This window comes from Rattus norvegicus, chromosome 8, assembly GCF_036323735.1.
Source record: "Rattus norvegicus strain BN/NHsdMcwi chromosome 8, GRCr8, whole genome shotgun sequence".
In the NCBI taxonomy this organism is placed as follows: Eukaryota; Metazoa; Chordata; class Mammalia; order Rodentia; family Muridae; genus Rattus; species Rattus norvegicus.
The window spans coordinates 54,280,105-54,303,327 of NC_086026.1; the positions used below are offsets into that span (position 1 = coordinate 54,280,105).

Here is a 23,223-nt window from a genome sequence, read left to right on the forward strand (position 1 = left end):
GGACCTCAGGAAGAGCAGTCGGTGCTCTTAACCACTGAGCCATCTCTCCAGCCCCGACAAATTTCAAAAGATGGGCATGACCCAGGGTCATGTGTATGTATAAGAACTCTTAATTTGAAGTGGTGATTAAAACAGGTATCTGGCAGTCAGAATGTCCTGAGTTGTTCCCCAAGATGGCCAAGCCACTCAAAGGGTTTGCTAGGAGAACAACTTGCTCCCTGTATGATGGCAACCTTCACAGTCTGAGGAAACCTATGCAGCAACATGGTAGGTTGGAGCGCTGGGCAGGGAATCTCTGGAAGCAGCTAAAAGTGATTGATTAGCCAGGCTGCATCTGTATGGTAAGAGAAGAGAAACATGAAGCTGCCTGCCTGACACATAGCCCGGCGCTTTTTATCCTTCTTAAATTAATTGGGCTTTATTTACATAACGCTGATTTCTCAGCACATGCTCTTGCCACTCAAGATCTTTTGTTGTTGTGTTTTTGTTTAGATAGGGGCTCACTGTGTAATCCAGGCTGGCTCCTTCTGCCTGAGCCTTCTGGGTGCTGAGATGTTGGGCGTACACAGCCAGACCTGGCCCATTTGAGATCTTGCTTGTAGAGTTTGTAATCCATAAGGGAGGTGAGATCTGCAGGGACCTGGGATGTGAGGCTCACTTCAGTGAGTTGCAAGTCTTTCCTTTTAGAATAAAAAATATACACAGTGTGAGTGGGACAGCTTTGTCAACCCCTCTATGGCGCCAGGACATTGCCAGAGAGGAGGCAGAATATAAAAGCCAGAAGATAGGAGTGCCTTGCTTCTGGTTATGACATGACCATGGTAATCATGTCCACACAGCAGCTGTGGCTACCTGCAGAAGACCTATATATGCACACACACAGGCACACAGGCACACAGGGACACACACACACACACACCACACATACACACAGGGACACACTCATACCACATACACAGGTGCTCATACATACATACACACACATACCACATACATATGCACACAGACAGGCACAGATGTACACACACACAAGCATCATCCCCACATACACACATCATGCACACATGTGTGTAGAAACACACCATACAGGGACATGAACACATGGACATAGGCATCACTCCTACACACACACATCATGCATACATGCACGTACATACACACACCACACAGGCATGCACATGTACACACGCATGCATGCATATACACAGGCACACACACATGCACACACATGCGCACAATGCACCCCCTATGCACACACGTGCACAGCACACACACACACACACACACACACACACACAAGCATAGGACTAGTGGGGAAGAGGATCAGCAGGGTGAGCTGGGACTAAGAGAGAGTGATGAGGGTGAATATGGCCATCACAATACATTGAATACCATTTGTAACATTGAAAAAAACAATTAAAAATAATGAAAATATAGATGCGAATTGAGCGGTGAGCTAGATGACTGAATGGAGAACTTTGATCAGGAGTTCCTGTTTCTGTTTCCACAGCCACCGCAGAAGGCATGCACATCTGGTTTGCTTTGAGCCTGACCTACTGTGCTGGCAGAAGTCCCTTGGTTGCTGTAGGAGATGCTGCGGCAGGGGATCGTGGTGCACTGTTTCTCCTGGGCACTGTCATCTTGGGTAAGCCGTGACTTTGTGTGCTGTGCGCCATTGTTTGAGCTGTTCTGAGAAGATGGCTAGTTTTCATTCAAAGGAAAGGTGGTTAAATTGGCATTGCCACAGGATGAGGAGGACGTCTGTGGAATTCCCGGTCTCTGTAGGTGGGCTGCCGTGAGGTAGGCAAGTAGGCGCAGCTTTTGTTTCTGCCGTGTACTTCGTGTCAAGGTTCTCACAGAAAGAGAAGTAAGCCTTGCTTGCGATCAACGCAGACGAGGTTGCTCAGTTTTAGCTTTCCTGTGGCTGATGGCTTGAGGCAGAATCGTGACTGTTTTGAGCTTGTGGCAGGACTCTTACCTCACTGTTTTCTCTGTGTTCTGGATAAGTCACCACGGCGGCAGCAGTTCCCTGGAGAGTTAGACTATTGTCTTCACTCATCAGCCCTGACAGAGCACAAGCCTCCAGAAAGGCAGATGCAGCCCGGATGATCACTAGGAAGATGCTGGTCTGGAGGGAAAGGAGGATGGTTCCCAAGGAACCATCCGAGTAGCATGTAGCCTAGGCTGGGCTTCAAAAGCCACGAAGCACCCTTCTACCCAATCTATATCACATGGTCCCAGAAGGAAAGTCAAGGGCACTGTATCTCAGAGTGGTCATGAGGACTCGTAAACTTAGACATTTCTGAGAGCCCAAAGGTGCACAGGAACGGGCAGGGGAGTTGAAAGGACTTAGCACCTCAGTAGAGAGAGGCAGGCTTAAGAGTGCCACACAGTTGTCTGATTCCGTAGTCTTTGCGATTACCAGGGGCAAACTGGCTAGGAGACAGTGCCCTGCTCTTCCATTGTCTTGCAATACTCTCATCTCTGAGGGCCACTGTCACATTCTGTGTGACATTCTCATTGTTGCAAGTCTCTTTTCTGGAGCTTTTCTCCCCTGTTGTAATTATACCCAGGGGGGAAAGTTCCCATTCGTTGTTAATCGTAGGAAAGGGTTTCTGGTGGTTGCACACAACCTCAGACAGATAGGGTAGATTTGCCAGGAGTTACTGGGAAGGAGCCTTGGGTTTGGGTCAGATGCTCAGCCAGCATGGGAAATGACTGGCTGTGTGGCATTACCTGAAGGAAGGGTGTCTGCTGAGCTAAGTCAGTATCCAGAAAGGGAGCGGGGTAAAGAGGAGAGTTTCACAGGCCCATCAGCAAGGCAATTCTGAATGTGTCTGTGGTGTGTGTGTGTGTGTCTGTGTGTGTATGTATGTGTGTGTGTCTGTGTGTGTCTCTGTGTGTGTGTGTCTCTGTGTGTGTGTCTGTGTGTGTGTCTCTGTGTGTGTGTGTCTGTGTGTGTGTGTCTCTGTGTGTGTGTGTGTCTGTGTGTCTGTGAGTGTGTGTGGTATGTGTGTGTGTCTCTGTGTGTATGTGTGTCTGTGTGTATGTCTGTGTGTGTATGTATGTGTGTGTATGTGTGTGTCTGTCTGTGTGTGTGTGTCTGTGTGTGTGTCTGTGTGTGTGTCTGTGAGTGTGTGTGTGGTGTGTGTGTGTCTGTGAGTGTGTGTGTGTGTGTCTGTGTCTGTCTGTGTGTGTGTCTGTGTGTCTGTGAGTGTGTGTGGTATGTGTGTGTGTATGTGTCTCTGTGTGTGTGTGTGGTGTGTGTGTGTCTGTGTGTGTATGTATGTGTGTGTGTGTCTGTGAGTGTGTGTGGTGGTGTGTATGTGTCTGTGTGTGTGTCTCTGTGTGTGTGTGTCTGTTTGTGTGTGTCTGTGTGTGTGTGTGTGTCTCTGTGTGTGTGTCTGTCTGTGTGTGTGTCTGTCTGTGTGTGTGTGTCTGTGAGTGTGTGTGTGTGTCTCTGTGTGTGTGGTGTGTGTGTGTCTGTCTGTGCGTGTGTGTCTGTGAGTGTGTGTGTGTGTGTGTGTGTGTGTGTGTGCAGTCATGTACTAAATAACATTTCCGTTGACAATGCACAGACAGGAGTCCTATAAGATTACATAACCTAGCAGCATTGTAGCCATCTTAGCTCGCATAGGTGTGCTCTGGGATGGTGATCACAGAATGGAATTTCCTGATGACACATTCGCCCTCACTAAGTGGTGTGTGTGTGTGTGTGTGTGTGTGTGTGTGTGTGTGTGTGTATAAAAAAATTTCTGAATATTTGCCACCCACCCAGGAAATTGAAACCTAACTAGAGGTTTCTTGGTAAATTCCCCAGGTGTCATCCTGAGCTTGTTTGAGAAGCTGTAAATTGAGGGTTTCCTGGTCCCCCGACCCCGATACCAGAGCTATAGTGATACATAAACACCTTCTTAGCCTCTTGGAACTTATCACCTTGGGGAGAGCAAATATTTAATCAGATGAGCAACCCAGCACATAGATGATTACTAGCTGTGACACATGCCGGAGAGATAAGTAGCACCATGAAGGTGTGTGGCTAGGCGTCCTGTCCTGGGATGGATGGCTGGGAAGAGGATTCCCTGAGAGGATGTTTCACTTGACATCTGAAAGAGGAGCCAACGGGAGTTCAGGGCACAGAGGTATGAGCCGAGGTTTGGAAGAACTTTCAATCAGTGGGAGCATATTAATCTTGCTTCTCCAAATAAAGCCTAGGGAGTCCACACACTAAAACACCAGCAACTTTGGTGGGTGTGGAGAAACCGTGATGACATAGGCTGGGCTTGAAAGATCCAGATAGCCAGAGCGCTTGGGCTTGAATTTAGACTGTGCTAACCAGCTACGTGAACATTCTTAGGCAGATCTCACCATTCACCTGTACCTCGGTTTTTCCTGTCTGCAAACAGTCCCATGGTTGTGTGTGATCGAGTTAGTGTGTAAACTGCTCACACACAGTCCCTGGCATTACAGCTTCTCTGTTTATCTCGTATTGATTCTTGTTAGTGGGATCACCTATCAACTACGGAGGAAAAATGCTGTTAACATTGAATTTCAGAGGGCTGAGCCTGAGAAATAACTTGTAAAAGAAAAAAAAAACCCTTGAATTCAATGCTCTTTCTGCTAAAAATCATTGCTTTTCTCTCCAGTTCACACAGAACTCTATCAGTGCATTGGAGTATTTAGGGCCAAAAGTGGGTACACATTTTTTTAATCCAACACACCATACATTTCTTAGAATTGGTTTGAAGAAGGCTGGGTGTGGCCGAGTGAGTGAGACCTTTTCAAGTTTCTGTTTTCCCTGTAGAATGGTGTCAAGGGTGCCTTGAAGCTGATTTCAAGGTAATGGTCACATTGTTGGTAACAAACATTTATCAGACATGCTCCCAGCAATTTGTAGATCCCTTAGCACAGTGGTGGAGCCCAAATATAAATAAGACACACACGATCCTGTCCTTGAGAGTGCCCTGACATCAATTGGTGTTGGTGTCAGACATGCAAATTAGCCACTGCTCTTCTGAGCAAGTGGTGCTCTCTTGAGGGAATCCCTTGAGGGGGAAGTTGAGGGGGGTGGGAGTGGGGGGGTGGGGCTGTTTGCTGAGCAGAGAAGGGGACTCAGTAGATCCCTGGGAAGATGACAGGTATCTCGGATGTCTGCATAGAGTACAGTAGAGTTAAGACATGCCACAAGGGAAGCCTGTGGTGGCCACCAACTGTGTACGTGTCGGGCGAGGTAGTTGGCACAGATCAGATCTGTGTTTTCAGTCAAGGGACTTCTATTTGACTCCTGGAATAGCTGGAGCGATGCCATTACTGTCTACTCAGTTGCAATGGTAGTCAAGGCTTCTAGTTAGTTCTGATGGAGAGTTTGCTGTCCCCATAAAGGCAGATGCTCAGAGCCTGACAGCTCTAAAGTCACCGGCTGATCTCTGTTTGGCTCTTGGGTTCTAGAAAACGGGATCTTGTCTAGCGAGTCTTCCTCTTTCTTCCAAGCACCATTACCTGTATGATATGATCATGTCTGGTCCTTAACCACTGTTATCCTGTGCTATAGGTGAGGACATTAAGGTAGAGTGAGTCAAGGACCACCAGGGAAGGAGTCTCCTCGGGCAGTTTGTCATTTTCCAAGTGGATTTTTGTTGACTGGAATACAGGTAAGGCATCTTTTTGACAACCAATTAAAACACGTATTTTTTTTTGTTTTATTTTTAGAATCATGTATAGGCTTGTGTGGGGGTATGTGCACATGAGCACAGGTGCCTGCGGAGGTCAGCGGGGTCAGATGTCTCTGGATTAGAGTTACAGGCTGTTGTGAGCTGGGAGACATGAGGCTGCAAGGCAAAGTCAGTCTATGCAAGAACATACACGCACTTAACTGCAGAGCCATCGACTGTACCAACCCCAGGCAACTGCGCTTTAGAAGGGAAATTGTCAGTGCTCGACGTCCTAGCAGAGCCAGCTGGCACCACTACTATTAATACAAAAAGGGACCTTTCTTAGCAGTTCTGAGTAGAATACTAGTGGCCAAGCGGTTAAGGTTTGGGAGCCACAGACGAGATGGTTATGGCAGTAGGTCTGACCTCCAAGATGGATTGAGTTGTAACTTCTTAGTGTTATGGTTCTTCAGTTTGGCTAAGAACATTTGGGGGAACTTTGTTATAGAACAGTGAGTCATTTTCCAAGAATGGTAGATGTCATGAAATTAATAGCACAGACATAGCAAAGACATCAGAAATGGCTTTTTACATGTGCAGCACAATTTTTAGTTCTACCCACGCTGTCCTGCCCTAAAAAATGTCGACAAAAGACTTTCATGTGGTATCTTTGTATTTTAAATTTGATAAGTAATACCTTTAAGGTTTAAAAGTTTCCACTTTGTGAACTGTTAGTGGATTGATGGCTTAGCATGTGTAACGCCTTAGGTTTCAACTCTGGCACCCCAGTAAATACAACCCATCAATCATCAGTCAACTTCCATTCTCTGTTTCTTCTCCCACACGGACCGAACAGTCTTTGCAATTGAGCTGGAGGGACAGGTAAAAAGTCGAGGCTACGGATCCCATAGTGGTTGGTATGTGTGAAGCAACTAGGAATATTTAGGGTTGACTAATTTGCCTTTTTGTTTGTTTGGAAAAGCAACTTTCATCTGACCGTCCCCTCTGGCCAACCTGAGGCAGACTCCACGTGTCTCTGCAAACATCACATGGTTTTGTTTTGCCGTAGCCCTTCTCAGCATCTGATGTTGCCTTGTTTATGCATATTCTTGCTTTTCTCTTTCCCACCCTCCCTATATGTAGCTGTGCTGGGGCTTCATCTCTCACGGTCAGTGCCGAGCCGGCGACCCAGATAGAACCTGGCCCGCATTGGCACTCACTGTTAGTTCAGTTAACAGTTATTCTCTGGATATAATTTTCTGATTTTTTTCTTTTAACTTTTAAGATTGAAAACTTGAAAGCATCATGCTTTGCCTCCTGACACTGATTGTGATCCCAGTGGTCCTGGGTAAGTAGAAACGAGAGACTAAGGGAAATATTTGAATTCTCCTTGGTCTCATATCTGCATTTTTGATATTTATTGATTTATTCTGTGTTGGGAGGAACATGTGGATGTCAGGGACACGGGGCGGAAGTCGGTCCTTTCCTTCTTTCGTGTGGTTTCCTGGAATTGAACTCATATCTTCAGGCTTGGTGGCAAGCGCCCTTACCCACTGAGCCAACTTACTAACCCTAGTCTTCAGACATTGTTAAAAGTTAATCTTATCTTATGTATGTTTAATTCTCTTTGATTTGTGGGATATGGAAACCCTGCACTGGAACTTCTTGGTTCTGGTGAAACCACTGTTTTAGAAGCAGATGGTCGAGTCTTCCTGCCTTTGTCTGCTTTTGTTGGGCACAGAATGTCTTTGGGTCTTTTCTGGGTGTTCTAGAGTTCCGTTATGACATCCCTACACTTGACACTGGTGCTGTCAATCATAGGTAGTGTCAGCTGTGGAAGGGAAATTACTAAAGAGAAATGGAGGGCCTCTTATTTGCATGGTTCCTAAACACAGGGAACTGTTTCCCATTTTGCAGTTGTTTTCTTTGCCGGTTTTCTTTCAAAACTCTCTGTTTTGCCCAATTTTGCCCCCTTCTCTAGCACCTCACTCCAACAAGCTTGCTCAAGCCTTCTGGGTTCTTCCAGCTTCCCCTGAGTTTTACTTCCTCCTGGGAAACTGCTTTGTCTCAGTAGCCTGGTTACGAATTTCCTGCCCAGACCTTGCCCAGGTGTCCAGGGCAGTTTTACTGCCTACTTCTGCCTCTTTCTTTGTTCTTTCTCTTCTCAGCCAATTTCTTGTTTCTTGTTCCACAGAAAATGGGAAGAAGAAACTGGTTTTGTGCTTTGCTCTCTTCTTTATGAATTTAATTTGCAGCCAGGGTCTTTCTGTGTGGATGACAATGAGGACGAGACTGCCCCTAGGTGTGGCTGAGGAGTTGTCTATTGTAGACATGAGGGAGAGTACAACCAGAGGCCAGGAAGAGTCCAGACTGAACATGGCCAGCAGATTACAGCAGGCCATGAGAGGAGAGAGAGGTGAGAGGGGAAGAGAAGAGAGAAGGTCAAGAGGCAGGGTCAGGAACCACTAACCGAGGACAGAGAGAGAGAGAGAGGGAGAGAGGAAGAGAGAGAGAGAGAGAGAGAGAGAGAGAGAGAGAGAGAGAGAGAGAGAGGAACTAAGAGGCTGAGAGATAGAAGAGAGGTCAAAGAAATTGTGTGGCCAAAATGGCTGGGTTGTACAGGAATCAGAGGCTGGGGGAAGTGAATGAAGCTCAGATACTGGAGAGGTTTTGTGGTAGGGTGTGTGAGAAGTGCTGAGAGGAGCCAGGACTTTGTGACAGATGCTTGCCATGCTGAGAGAGAGCAGGCGTGTGTGTGCGTGTGTATGTGTGTATGTGCTGTGTGTGTGTGGGCTGTGTGTATATGTGTGTGTGTGCTGTGTGTGTGTGTGCTGTGTGTGCATGTGCATGTGTGCTGTGTGTGTGTGCTGTGCGCGTGTGCTCTGTGTATGTGTGTGTGTGTACATGTGTGCACGCTCTCACAGCATGAGCTTCGGCATGTTAAATAGGCACAACAGTTAGCTCTCTGTCCTGGGTTTCTTTGGGGTCTGATAGATACTATCTAGGCTGGTTCTGAACTCAGTATCTCCTTTTCTCTGCCTCCAGAGTTGGGATCACAGACATGCATCACTCCGCCCAACTCTTTATTATTTTACTTATCTATGTGGGAGCAAGAGTATGGAGGTCAGAGAACAGCTTGCAGGAAGTGGTTCTTGTACCTTGAGGGTCTGAGGGATTGAACTGAGGTCATCAGGCTTGGTAACCATCTCACTGTCCCTTTATTAGACAGTGAGCCTTGACTCAGCGAAATAAACAAAAGAGCTGCCTTTGCTCAATTCCAGGTGTCATAGAAGACACACACACACACACACACACACACACACACACACACACACACACGTACACACACTTAATCCTTCCTCATAGGAAAATTCCAAATAGTTGCTGGAGCTCATTAAAGTTCTTTGAAAAACACCATCCAAAGGGTTGAGAGTTCGCATGTTCTCTTCCGCCCTCCCTACTGTGTGAGCCTGCTGTTGGGCAGGAAGCTCTCTCTCTCTTCCCTCAGGAGAGAGAGCTTGGATGAAAAGGCTGGCACCCTTCCCGTTCATTCCCATATGTGTTCATTTGGCTCTTTAATACGAACTGGGCAGCATCTAAATTTGTCTCTCAGGTTTTGTTCTTTTTTGCCAGAGGACATCTTGTGAAGACAGAAATTACCTTGCAGTGGTTTTCTTTCTTAGTGACCTCTTGAAATTCCGTGAGCAACAAGCAGATGATGGGGATGAGGGAACTCATGCCTGGGGGATGCCTCTTAAAAGCCAGAGCTGATGGCAAGGCTGGGAGAGCACAAACGTGAGAGAGATTCCAAGAGAGAGAGTTATGCTCCGCTCTGGCCCACTTAACTGTAGAAAGACTCAGCCAGCAAATGTAGAGAGAAGCGTTTGTGAAGGGATGAAATAAAGGGAACTGAGGAAGGAAACAAAGCCACCGGTGAGCGGGTCATCCAGATAGGGAACCAGTGAGCTCATGAGCGTGCAAGAACTCACTTCCTGTTTAATTTAACCGGAAGAACACTGTAGGCAGAGTTGAGAGAAGTGAGTCAGTGGATGGGGACTTCAGGACCTCCTTTCTTATGAATGGAAGGGAGAAGGAATTCTAGAAAAGGGGAAGGACTAGTAAGGCCAACAGTACCAACAAGCTCACCTTGCAGGATCCGTCAGACTTGAAGCATGGAGATAAACAGAACAGCTCTCCTTTGCTGTGCTGGCTTCATTGAGGGGCTCTAAGTGTGCTGGATCATGGATGGAGGGGAAATGGATAGTATCTAGAGATAGACGTTGAGTTTTGCTGTAAATAACACGTCTTCTTGCCTTTAGTCTCTGTAGGTTATCCACAGGGCCTGCCAGACTTGACTGTTTCCTCCCTTAAGCTGAGAGTGCATGTGGGTGAATCGGCCTTGATGGGATGTGTTGTCCAGAGCACAGAAGAGAAACCTGTGGACAAAGTAGATTGGGTATTCTCGAAAGGGGAGCATGCTGAGGTAAGAAAGAGGCAGCCTGATTGCACAGACAAGCCTCTGGCTGATGGCATCGGGATGGGATGGGTGTGGGAGAATCGGTCTTTTGAGTCTCCGAGGTAGCATTGCAAGAGCTTTGGAAGGAGCCATCACTGAGCCTCCTTTTGGCTTGGCCACTTGCGTGGGAGCCATCAGCAGGGTAGATTATTCAGTCTCACTTGAGCTGTGAAGAAGATGGTGGCCAAAATGGCACCAGTGCTTAACTGGTTCAGGGCCAATGGGAGCTCTCTCAGTTGCTTTCGTTGTCTCCCGCCCTATAGGGCAATAGAGGTGGACGTGAGAAGCAGTTCCTGTAGTCTAGACAGAAGAGCTCTGAGCTAGGCATATGCGGGAGTGCACAAGTATCTTTCCTTGTGGCAGGATAGATTCTTGGAGCATTCTTCTATTCTGGGGGGACATCCTTTGCCTCTTTGCATGAGCTCTCAGCGTTGGGATTAGTAGCCAGGCAGGGGATGTACTCCCATGAGCTCTCTGACTGGGAAACTGTCTCCAGCCTCCGTCACAAGATCCATGGATATGTGTGAGTGTCAAGACCACCTGTGAGACATGGCCCAAGGAGTCTGGCCATGAAATACCACCAATGTTTGCAAGTCAGTGACCACCACTGTAGCTCAGAGAAGTTCTCTGCTACCCCTGCAATGCCCCTCCACTCAGAGTTACGTTTTTGTTGGCTATTATAAAAGAAGCCAGAGCTATGGCAGAAGCAGAATTAAGAATGCCCCGGGGCTCTACCTCCCAGCCTGCAACCATCCCTACTGATGGCTCCTTCTCTCCTGGTATTGCTGGCTGGAGAGGGTAGAGTTGAGGGGAGTGGCAGACATCCTGCTAGGAACACCAGCCACAATACCTGAGGAATTAGGTCATCCATTTGCGTGGTATTTCACCTGCTCTGTCACAAGACGGGAAATGGTTATAAAAAGTTCCACTACCCAGACTGAAGAAGGTGTTTCATCTTTCCTTATGTTGTAAGGAATGAAAATGTGGATACCACGTTTCATTTGTCTGTATAGAAAATTAGAGCTTTGTACAAGCTAGACAGGTACCTGTTACATTATCATTATTAATATTAATATTGGCCAAGTACTTGGTCAGTTTTATGGTGATAACTCTGTTGTTATAATGGTCTTTCTGATCCAGATTTCTAAGTCTTGTTCCTTCCTTGGTTTTTCTCCAATGTCTGTTACTCTCAGAATGAATACGTGCTGTACTACTACTCCAGCCTCAGCGTGCCCACGGGGCGCTTCCAGAACCGTTCACGTTTGGTGGGGGACCTCTTACGTAACGACGGTTCTCTCCTGCTCCAAGATGTTCAGAAGGCTGACGAGGGAATCTACACCTGTGAAATCCGCCTCAAAAATGAAGGCTCAGTGTCGAAAAAGTTCGTGTTACTGCACGTGCTACCAGAGGAGCCTAAAGGTATGAGGACACCTACCTCAAAGAGGGGCCAGAGGGGAGCGGCTTGCTTGTGGAAGAGGGATGGGGTCTGGCCAACTGCCAGTCTTTAGGCTAAGTATTCACCTTAAGGGGAGCCTTCAGTATGTGGTAACGATTAGTCTGAACATACTCTTTCTTCACAGAGCCCCTGGAAAGCTTGTATTGTTTTTTTAGACAATTTGAAAATGACAGTTTGGACTGAGGTGACTGGAATTGTGGTAGGATGAACAATAAAAAGTTTTTTCTTCTCTTTGACCAAGAATCTCAGCCAAGACTGTAACCCAAAGAGGCATTATACTCCAGAGAAATCTCAAGAATAAGTCTCAAAGGCAACCACTGGTAGCTGTTGGATTGGTCTCTAAAGATGGGAGGGTCAACCAGATGCTGGAGGGAAAGTTCCCAAGAGACGGAAGGCACCAAATATTGAATTGTAAAGACAGTTCCTTACTTAGAGATGGTGACTTTCTCTCTCTTTCTCCCTCTCTCCTCCCTTTCTTCCTCTTCCTCTTTTTCACCTTTCTTCTTTTTCCATTTATTTTACTCAAATGAGTGCTTTGTTTGTGCACTACATGCACGCTTGGTGCCTGAGGAAGTAGTTCTCCTCCACATGGGTGCTGGGAATCAAACCCCAGTCCTTTAAAAGGACAACAAGTGCTCTTAACCACTGAGCCAACTTTCCAACCCTGAGACAGTGACACTCTTAGACTTCTTAGTTCACTTAGACTGAACTAAAGATGGCAGCACACGAAGCTGCATGCTGCAGAAATGTTCTGGACTCTTTTGCCACGCAAGCAATTTCCACTCATCTCTTTTCTAATAGACTAACGATATCCAACTTAATCACACCCAGGGCATCTAGGCTTTGTTTGCTGTATCCATATAAACATTTCCAAGTAAAATATGTAAGTGAAAAACTATTGGAAACCCACAAAACTATCTATGTCATTCTTAGCCAAGTGTGGTAGAACATGTATGTGATCCCAGCACTTGAGAGATTGAAGAATTCAGGAGTTCAAAACCTGCCTCCCTCAGAGAAAATGTGAGCCTAGCCTGTCTCACAAAACAGAAGGAAAACAATACAGTTCCTTCTTTAGGAGTGCGGGATAGTGGGGGCCAACACAGAAAGGCTCAGCTGGAAAATGTTTAGAGAGTGAGAGACTTTGGAGCACTGGGTCCCTGAAGGGGTGCCATCATCCAAGCCCTCCTCTCAAGGCTCAGGAAACCCTGTGGAAGACTGATGTGTAAGAGCCAGACGGGATGCATGACACCAAGCAAACAGTACCTTCCAGACACAGCAGAACTGACACATTTATGAACTCACATAGACTGGCGGCATACACAGAACCTGTACAGGTTCAAGGGAGGGAATGTTGTCATGGGGCTCCCACTCCTAACCAAGAACCTGTTTCAATTGATACCCATGGGCAAAGGAAAAGTCAGTTTTCTTCAATGGAGTCTTATTGGATATATCAGCCACTCCTCGGGGCAGAACCCATGCCTATTAGATCAACACTCTCTCTCCCCCCACCCCAATAGTATTTTTGTAGACTTTTGCTTAATTTTTTTTGTTGTTTTATCCATCTTTTGCTTGTTCATTTTGCCTTTCATTTTTGTGCTTTTGTAGGGTTTGTTTTCTGTGGGTTGTGTTTATAGTTTTTGTTGCCTTGTCTTTGTCTTTTTTTTTTTAGAGAGGGAAAAAGAGAACAGGAAGTGGGGTGTGTACAGGTGTGAGGAGGACCTGAGAGGAACCAAGAGAAAGGGAAATTAATGTTTCCAATTTGAAAAAAAGAGTGTGGGACAGGGGCTGGATGGTTCAGTGGTTGAGAGCCCAGACTGTTCTTGCAGAGGACTGGAGTTTGGTTCCCTCCCTTTAACTCTAGGTCCTAGAGGATCCAACCCCTTTGGCCTCTTTGGACACCTGCATTCACATGCAAATACCACCTTTAATAAGCATGGTGTAGAGGATTAGTGGACGGTCTCAGGGCTGCTTGCCTGAGAGTAAAGGGTCATAATCTGGGGTCTCTACTGTCCCTTGCTGGCTTCGGTCCTTAGCTAGGGAACTCCTAACAAGCCCACTAGCACCTCACCTTTCTCTCTCCTGGTGGTAGTCACAGCCCTGGAGCTGTGTCTTCCTTGCTCCGTCTCTGACAGGCCTTTGGCACAGTACTTGGCAGAGTGTGGGCAATCAATACACATTAGGGTAATGGGTGATATTTTCAAACTAGTGCACCTGGTGGGAGTCCAGTTTGTGAGAGTGAACCATAGGAGACGGCCTCTGGCACCTCCCAACATTTTTCCTACATTTTTTTTTTTTTGTTGTTGTTGCTTAATTCCAAAGCTGTGGTCCTTCAGGAAAAGGGAGGAAGCCAGATGTTAGCTTTACCCCAAGATTCTCCTGTGTATCCCTTCCCTACCTCTGTTCTTCGATGCCGCCCCTACACCCTTCACAAAGTGCAGCCCTTTCCAGTTTAGTGGATATAAATAAGGCTGATAGGGGCCAGTGTCAAGAGCCGAAGAAGCCAGGGAAACCAGCTAGGACCACACTGGGGTGGTCAGGTGTTCCTTTAATCGCTGTTGAGGCAACCCATATTTCTTCCCCCTTCAGTCAAAACAGGAACAGTTAGAGCTCAGCCCTAATGGTTTTCCTAATGGTGGTCCACTTGTTTATAAAGCTGTCTCTGTCTGTGTGGAAACCCCATGTGTATAGACATCTGTGATCTTTCCTTGCAAAGTGTGCCCTCCGGTTTACAATCCTCCTACTACTCCAATGCTGGTCCATAGTTCTTAGACATTTTAGTGAAAGCGCCCACAGGTTCCAGTCCTTTTGCTCTAGCCCTAGGCCTCCTCCCACTTGAATGATGGGATGATAGAGTACAGTGCACCAGAAAGCCCGTGTTTTGTTTCCTCTTGAATTCAGGTTTGAGGTCTGACTTTCCTTTTCATGGTCCATGTAGCTTTGGGCCCCTTCACTCTTCTTCCCTGTAAAGGGGAGAGCAATACTGGGAGAACCTAGAAACATTGTAACTTCTTCAGCTGGGAGACACAGTTCTGTGGTCGAGCATGTCCTTAGCATATAAGGAACACTGAATGGGCTCAAATCATGGGGACTGAGCATGCATGTTATAATGAGTAATTGCTATGCAGCCTGTAAGGGGTCTGGCACAGGCTCAGTGTGTTAGAAAGACTCAGAAAGTTCAACTGTTGTTACTGATTTAAAACACAAGTGTTCAGTTCTTAATGTGCTCGTATAATTGAGAGGGAGTTCCTTCTCTACTCATGCCTTTTGGAGTGGCTTTTCACTTCCTATAGCAGGCCCTCCACTGAGTTTAAGTTCATATTATTTTCTTTTGCTTTCTTCCCACTGTGTAGCTCTCTTGCTGGGTGGGAAGTTCATGTTCTCCCAGGGAGGCAACTTGGATGAGAAGTCTGCTTATGCCTGCATTTGTTCTCTCGGGACCTTGGTGTAGCGCCCTTTGGAAAGAACTCTGTCTACTTAAGACTCGGGTTCGTGCCTCCTGTGTGCCATCCTGCCTTTGCTTTCTTAGTTGATCTCCTGGTTGCTTTATGTAAGGCAGTGTGGAAAAGTTAGCAATATTCTGCTTGCTTTCTTTTCAGGGACCTCTTAGAATGGCTTGCTCAGAGAGAATATGGCAGGGTCAGCTGCTTGCACAACCCAGTGGAAGTGGGGACTGGGGTCAGATGGGGAGGTAGGGCTCTGGAGAGGGCTGATGAAACAGAAAGAAGTCAAGAGGGGGGTGAGGGTGGGGGGGGAGCTGGCTACTTCCTTGGCCTAATTTGCAAGGAGTCTCATGATCCATGTGGAAGCCAGAACTAAATCTCAAGCCAGTCCCAAAATAACTCGTAAAAGGAGTACAAGAGGTTGAAGAAAGTTGTCCATGATTCATCCCCCCACACACCCCCAGTTAGAAGAACAAGCGAGTTAAATATGAGAATGAGTTTTCGAACTCGCCGCTTCCTGTTTGTGCTGTGCCAACCTGGGTCTCTATGTCCATGAGCAGAAAGGCGGGGCTTTTTCTGTGCTTACTGCAAACTTCACATATGAGAGGAATTCTGGAAAAGGGGAAAGAGAGAGGAGTTAAAGGCAAGCAGAAAGAGTCTACTGGAGTGTAAAAGCAACAGGAGCCTCAGGCGTGGTGACTGTGGGGGAGGGGGTGAGCCATTTTCTTATGCTGGGACACCAGGTTGCTTTGAGAGAAGAAAAAGACTCTTGGATATTTTTTTTTTCTTTTCTTTTTTTTGGAGCTGGGGGCCGAACCCAGGGCCTTGCGCTTGCTAGGCAAGCACTCTACCACTGAGCTCAATCCCCAATCCCGACTCTTGGATGTTTTATTCACATGTTTGGTGACAGGGACATTTTGCTGTTGAGAATCCTTAGCTAAACTTTATTATTTGTGTGCGTGTGTGCGTGTGTGCATGTGTGCATGTGTGCGTGCGCGTGCGTGCGTGCCTCTGTGTGTGTGTGTGCGTGTGTGCTGCATATACACAAGGCACAGCTGCATTCGCCCTCTTCCATCTCTTCCTACCATTTTGCTTTGAGAGAGGATCTCTCACTTAACTGCAGCACCACCATTTTTGCTAGTATGGCTGACTAGTGAGCTCTCAGGTCCATCTGTCTGGGTTCCTGAATGCTGGGTTCCAAGGCGATGAGCAACCATGCCTGACTAGCGATTGGAACGCAGGTCCTTTGGCTTGCGGAATAAGCATTCTTACCCACCGAATCGTCTCCACAGCCCCCAGACTTGATTGTCCAGAAAGTCTATTTGCTTATACTCTAAGTCTAACTCAGTTTACCATTCTGTTCCCAGAGCTCAGAGTCCATGTAGGTGATCCAATTCAGATGGGATGTTTTTTCCGGAGTACAGAAGAGAGACGGGTGACCAGAGTGAACTGGATGTTTTCTTCAGGAAAGCATGCCCAGGTAAGGAGAAGGAAGCCTCACTGTACTAGAAGCCCCTGGCTGAAAGCAGAGTGGGGAGAGGAGGATCAGCTTTCAGCGCCATGGGGTGGGGTGACACAAACCTGGGCATTGGAGTTTGTTAGATTTGCTTTCCGTTTCGCTAGGCAACTTTGACTTCTTGGTGGGAAATATGAAGAGAAAGAGGAGTGAGGAAAGGGACTAAGGAAGAGGATGGGAGGAGGACGGAGAGGGGAAAGAGGAGAAAAATGAAGAGAGGAGGAGACATGGGAGGGAGAGGGGAAGGAGGAGGTGGGGAGAGGAGATAGACAATTGCTTAACTTGTAACATTTCCAAGATTCAGTGTCAGTTGGACATAAGCACTTTGTACATGGTGTGGCCAATGCATTTGAGATACCGTTTACCTCCTTCTCTTTGTGCCATTCTTGTCAAAGGGGAGCGATTGTTGTGGCCTACTCAGGAAAGCAATGAGCTAGGCATAAGAGCACACTCACGTTCTTATCCTAACGTGCCTAATGTGTGCTATTCGTGTAAGCTTTGCCTGGGGCTCCACTACTCATTTTGTGTGATGGAGAGAATTTTCTCCACCTTCGTGAACTTTCCAGGGCTTGGGATTGGTAGCTCCCTGGGAGTCAGAGGGAGGGATAATTTATGGGAGTTGTAAAGTAATGGCAAGTTAGTTCACTGGACTAACAGATCTCAACCATGACATGGTGATAGCTTTAGGGCTCAAAATATACAAGGAAGGCTGGTGAGATGGCCCAACAGGTAATGGTATTCGCTGCCAAGCTTGATGACCTGAGTTCAGTCCCCATGTCCCATACAGTAGAAGGAGAGAACAGGGTCTACAGGTTGTCCTCTGACATTTTACATTCACACCGTGCGACTGCCCCCCAGTAAAGAAATGTAATAAGCATGCGTCGTGAGTGAAATCCTCGTTGACCTATTGATGGTAAAAGTTAAAGTGCAAAGTTTATAAATTAAAATGTATTCCAGGTAAACTCACTAACAAAGTCATTTGCAGGTACCTGACTCTTGAATGCTATCCTCGGGGATAAGAAAGGGCAGCGTGGTGGCAGAGGGTGGGGAATGAATGATAGGGAGGTAGCCCCAAGCTCACTCCTAAGAGCCTGTTCTGCATTTCCATCTTTATTTATTTACTCTCTCTCTCTCTCTCTCTCTCTCTCTCTCTCTCTCTCTCTCTCACACACACACACACACACACATGTGCATGCCTGTTGTCCATGGAGGTGGAGAGAGCCTATCACATTTCCTGGAACTAGAGTACAAATGGCCTCGAGCCACACTGTGACTGCTGGGAACTGACCCTGGGTCCTCTGTGAGAACAAGTACTGTTAACTGCTGAGCTGACCTGGATCAGCAGGGAGGAGTTCTTTCTTGGCAGGGTCCTGAGTGGGAGTTGGCCTTGAGCTGAGAAGGTAAAGAGAAAAGAAAGCTCAGCACCAGGAAGTCTTGCACAAGCGGATAGCTCGCACAAGCAAGTTTTTAAAGAAGCATTGCACCAAGTTGGGCAGTGGTGGCACAGGCCTTTAATCCCACTACTTGGGAGGCATGGGCAGGCAGATCTCTGAGTTTGAGGATAGTCTGGCTTACAGAGCTAGTTCCAGGACAGCCACAGCTACACAGAGAAATCCTGTCTTCAAAGTCCAAAGAAACAAACAAGCACCAAAATAACAAAAAACCAAACCAAACCAGCACCGTACACTGTATTTTTAGGGGAGAAATGGGACAGAGTCAGCAGAAACGATCGTACAATGGGGTGCACTCAGCCAGAAGCTAATCAGGCAGTGTTGCACAAGGGGAACAAAGGCAATGTCTCAAGAACATGGCAGTTTGAACACACAGCAGCCTCGAGTCTAATAACGGTAGCCCCTAAGGGTGGGAAGAATTGTGTTCTGAGGATCTGAAGCCACAGGTCCCCCAGTGCCTTAGCCCCAGGCCATTAAAGGCTCTGGCAAGCATGTTCCTGGTTTTATAGAAGGAACTATGTTCCTTCTCCACACATCTGAGCCTCAGAGAAAGCCTTGTATTGCCCAGACCTCTACACTGAATCCATCTCTCCAGTCCCCATTGTCCTGCACTTGTATGCCACCCATCAAATGACTCACTACAGAAAGAGGAGTTGGGGTCAAGTCTCTCCATTTGTAGTTTTTTTTTCTACAATTCATTACCTTTACTCAAAGGCTTTTCTTTCCTTTTTTTTTCTTTATGAATAAAAACAAAAACAACGCCCCCCAAAAACAACAACAACAAAAACCTAGTGTGAGAGAGGTAGCTCACTGGTAGAAAGGGCATTTGCCTTGTATGCTTGAGGCCCTGGTTTCAATCCTTACCACTATCTCTACCACAGCCACCATCGCTAAATATCCACATGCCTTTATAAAACACCTCAACGTCCATTTATGTAAAGACCCTGTTTTGATGGGACAGTTACGGTAGAGGTGGAGGATTGTTCATAGGGAAGCAACGATGAGGTGAGTGTCTAAAGCAATAATAATAAAGAGCTCCGAAGAACCACTAAGCTCTTGGTCTACATAGACAGGGAAGCCTCATGAAGTAGCATTTACATAGTGATCTGAGGAAAGTGAGGAAAGGGAACCGGAGGCTTCTAGTTACAGGAGTAGCGAGAACAGTACTCATGGAGACCACCTTTCAGGAAGGAGCTGGGCATCTGTGTAACTAAATCTAGTAATGGGATTGAAGAGAGACGTGAGAGAGGAACAGGAACCAGGGAAGGGCCTCTTGGAGAATGAGGGGCCGGGAAAGGTTTAGAGCAGAGGAGCAGCTGAATCTTAGGCTTGTGTGTGGGGAAGGGTGAACTGGGAAACAGGTGAGGGAGCTTTGCTGGAGAGTTGCTCCTGGTACAGAGGAGGTATCATGGGCCTGGCAGAGCAGCAGTAGGGAGCTGAGACAGGGCGGCAGGGGTTGGGGATGTATTTTGAGGGTAGGGGGACACAGGATTATCTGGGGAGTTAGAGGCAAGTTGCTCAAGAAAGAGGAGTTAAAGATAACCCTAAGACCTTTATCCTGAGTACCTGGAAGAAGACATTGCCACTTGCCAAAATGGAAGGACTGGAAGGAACTGGTTTGGGGGGCAAGAGTCAATTCTAGACATGCTTTATGTGCCTGCTAAAAATCCAACTGCAAGCTCTACACAATGAAGTATACTTTTGTCTTTTTTCTTTTCCTCTTTGGAAGAGTAAAGAGTAAATTAATTTTACTCTATGTTCTCTTTCTCTCTGTCTCCCGGTCTCTGACTCTATCTGTCTCTTTCTCTTCCTCTGTCACTCTCCTGTCTTTAGCTTTGGTGTAGGGGTTTGAACTCAGGATTTCACATATAGCTGGCAAGCACTCTGTTTCAGAATCAGAACCCTAGCCCTCTTTTCACTCCTAATTCTGAGAGAGAGTCTGGTTAAATTACTCACATGAATTTGCTATCCTCCTGCCTCAGCCTCCCAAGTAGCCAGGATTACAGGCTGGAGCCCCTGACCTCTTTAAAACCCTCCTCTTCTGATGAAACACATGTTCGTGGTTTGGTGTTGTGCTCACCAGCACACACGTGTTATACGTATGAACATGTGTAGCAAGAATATCTTTTGTATTGTATGGATACGTCACCTGTCGATTAAAAGGCCTATGGCCTATGGCTTACACAGGAAATGGGAGGTTGGACATCTAGAGAGAGGAAGGATTCTGGGATAGAGCCAGGTGGGAGAGTAGCCAGGAAGATGTGAGCACAGGTAACTAGCCACGTAGCAGAATGTAGGCTAGAATAAATGGGATACTTTAAGTTATATCCAGTCAGAGAAAAGCCTAGCTATATGGCCAAGGTATTTGTAAATATATTTTGAGTCTGAGCCTTATTTCTGGGAGCATGGGGCTGGGAGAAAGAACCAGGGCCAAACTTCAACAAACATGACTTTGTGTTATCTAACACTCGTCCTGCCCTTGCGTGGCAGAGCCTTGTCAACTCCTCCACAGTCCTCCCCCGGTTTCATGCTTTTGACCCTTCCTTGTAGGAGGAGATTGTCCCGGTCTCATGCTTTTGACCCTTCCTTGTAGGAGGAGATTGTCTTGTCCTATGACTTCAACATGCATAGTGGGACCTTCCAGGGCCAGGGTCGCTTCCGCAACCGTGTAGACCTGACAGGTGACATCTCCCGCAACGATGGCTCTATCATGCTTCAAACAGTGAAGAAGTCTGACCAAGGAGTCTACACTTGCAGCATCTACCTGGGGAAGCTGGAGTCCAGGAAAACCATTGTGCTGCATGTGATCCAGGATGAATCTCCAAGTAAGTAATATTTCGGTGAAGAGGGCTGAGGGGCCACGCAGGACAGCAGGGCTGTATCTGGAATGAGAGAGGGAGGCCCCAGGCATGCGCAGTGGAGGGAGGCACTGCTTCCAGGGGCTGGCCTCGGACTTTCACAACCCTGAGAGTGAGCCTCCATCACCCTGGCTCACCAGATGCCTGGGCTCTCCTTGCTCTGTTTCTGCCTGCTGTTAGGCCTGGATAGGAGACTTAACATACAATGAGCTAACCTATAATGAGCACCACGTCTTTGCCAAACCCCGCTCATGGCCAGCGCAGCCCACTGTTGTAAGGACATGGGAGCTTGGCGCGGAGTGGAGATCCCAAATCATGTTTGCTTGGCTTTGAGGGAGTTGCACATCCACGCGGAGGGAGACTAATGCTAAGCTGTGAGAGGCAGCAAGCGACAGAGAGAAAAATAGGAATGTTCCAGCAGGAGAAACAGAGGGGTTTCTGATGGAAGGGCTTACGCTCTGACACACAGTGCACACCAAGGAGAAGTAAGATGTAATTGTTCTGACTGAGGCAGGTTGTGCGAGGCTAAAGTTAAATCTTAACTGTGTTAGCAGTCAGGATGTGGGCTGCAGACTTTCCCTCTCACTGGGGCCTGAAGAAGCTGGCTGTGGTCAGCTAAGGGGGGCGGGGGAGATGACAGAAAGGGAGGTGGTTCAGGGCTCAGGTCTGAGACACCTTCTTGTCAGTGACAAATGGCCCCTGAAGCAGGAAGCAGGACAGATGGGTTTCTTCAAGTTATTTCTTCACTCCTATGTGTGTTCTGTTCTGGCAAATCTGCCTTCTTTCCACTCCACAGAGAAAGCGCACCAAGGTGGGGCTCACCTCCTTCTGAGGCAGCCCCACCTGTAGACATCTCTATACCCCATTCTTGTCTCTGCCCACCGTCCCGAGGCAGATGAGTTCCTTCCTGCCCCGGGTGCCGCTAATCCCTGTGCTTAGGCATCATCCACCCCATCACCGTCATCTGGGATCCTCCAGGCTTGGCTCTTTGACCCTGCACTTTCTCCCTTTCTCATTCAGTCTTGCCCAACTCAGTTCCTTCTTCTGCCAGTGCCCCACATCAACTCTCACCCTCCAGTTCTGTTTTCACTCAGATTGCCCAGCCCACTCTAGCTTATGTCAGCAGTGGCATGCAGATCATCTGTCCTCAGCCTTCCTCACCTCAGTGATATTAGACACTGTGTTTAACCTACGTTCTGTACTGGAAACGATTAGATGGGTCCAAATGTTTATAAACAGCCATATGGGTCTCCTGATATCTGAAGAAATTTGGTTCTGGGACTTTCTCCTCCATTGCAAATGCCAAAATCTGTGGATGCTTGAGCTCCTTATAGAAAAATGCCATATTAAAAAATGCCAATTATTTATAACAGATACAAAGCCTCCTGTACACTAAAGATTACCTCTAGATTGTGGCTAATTTCTTTGTTCCTATATGTGTTCTGTTCTCACAGGCCAGCCTTTCACTCCACAGAGAAAACACACCAAGGTGGGCATGGTGGCTCACCTCCTTCTGAGGCAGCCCCACCCATAGACATGGCTACACCGCATCTTGTCTCCATACATCATCCTGGGGCAGATGACAGTTCTTCCCCATGAATATCTTCAATCCAAGGATGAGGGCATAGGGAAGAGGGAGATAAGGGCTGGGTTTGGGGTTGGTAGGGGTTGTAAGCATGTTTACATTTCATCTCTACTAGTTTCCACAGATCCTTCAGATATGCATGCCTCTCCCTCATCCCCTGTCCTCAGCATTGGTTAATGCCACCATCATGGGTGTGGTTATGCAGTGGATGCCATGGAGTGGCCCTTGATCTGTTCCTTTCCAAATCTAACAGATGAGTACGTCCTGTCATTTCTGTTGCTGATTTTGAGGTCCCCTTCCTTCCAGCAACCTTAGTCTTGGTCGTCTTCTCTATTAGACTACCCTTAAATCAGTCCCTGCTGTCATTCTTAGCCAGGGCCATCTATCTACGTCACAAGGCAGAACATTGCATTCCACCGCTCCAATAGACTTCTCTGTGACCTGTAGGGGAAAAAAAGACACACTCTATGCTGAGGTGATGAAACTCCTTCCCCACTTGGACCCCATTGCTTCTCCAGTTCCTACCGCATTCTCAGCTTCAGCCTTTGAATAGAGCCTGTTGAACTGCTTCCACTCCCTCAAAACACTCTGTCGGGGCCACCAAGCCCTATGCATGATGCCCTCTCTCCTTTCTCCATGTTATCAACAGCCCAACAAACTGAATGTTCCTTTTTAAATTCACATTCAAATTTAACGCTTGCTGGCAAATGTCTCTTCCCGCTCTCTGCACAGAACCAAGCACCCCTTCCT

The 23,223-nt window shown here is 47.2% G+C and overlaps 1 protein-coding gene across 2 annotated transcripts in view; it reads left to right on the top strand.

The window, feature by feature from the left end:
• The first annotated feature begins 1,491 nt into the window (after positions 1-1,491).
• Jaml (junction adhesion molecule like) overlaps positions 1,492-23,223 on the top strand; it is a 32,060-nt gene continuing 10,328 nt past the window's right edge. The window contains exons 1-8 of one of the 2 annotated variants that reach the window (XR_005488140.2): positions 1,492-1,645; positions 5,552-5,651; positions 6,937-6,999; positions 9,971-10,134; positions 11,361-11,586; positions 16,431-16,543; positions 20,624-20,855; positions 22,343-22,730. Coding sequence is in view for 1 of the 2 variants with exons in the window: in XM_039082349.2 (XP_038938277.1) it covers positions 6,957-6,999; positions 9,971-10,134; positions 11,361-11,586; positions 16,431-16,543; positions 20,624-20,855 (778 nt within the window). In the remaining variant the exon portion in view is untranslated. The remainder of the gene's footprint in view (positions 1,646-5,551; positions 5,652-6,936; positions 7,000-9,970; positions 10,135-11,360; positions 11,587-16,430; positions 16,544-20,623; positions 20,856-22,342; positions 22,731-23,223) is intronic. The other variant, XM_039082349.2, reaches the window with a different exon arrangement.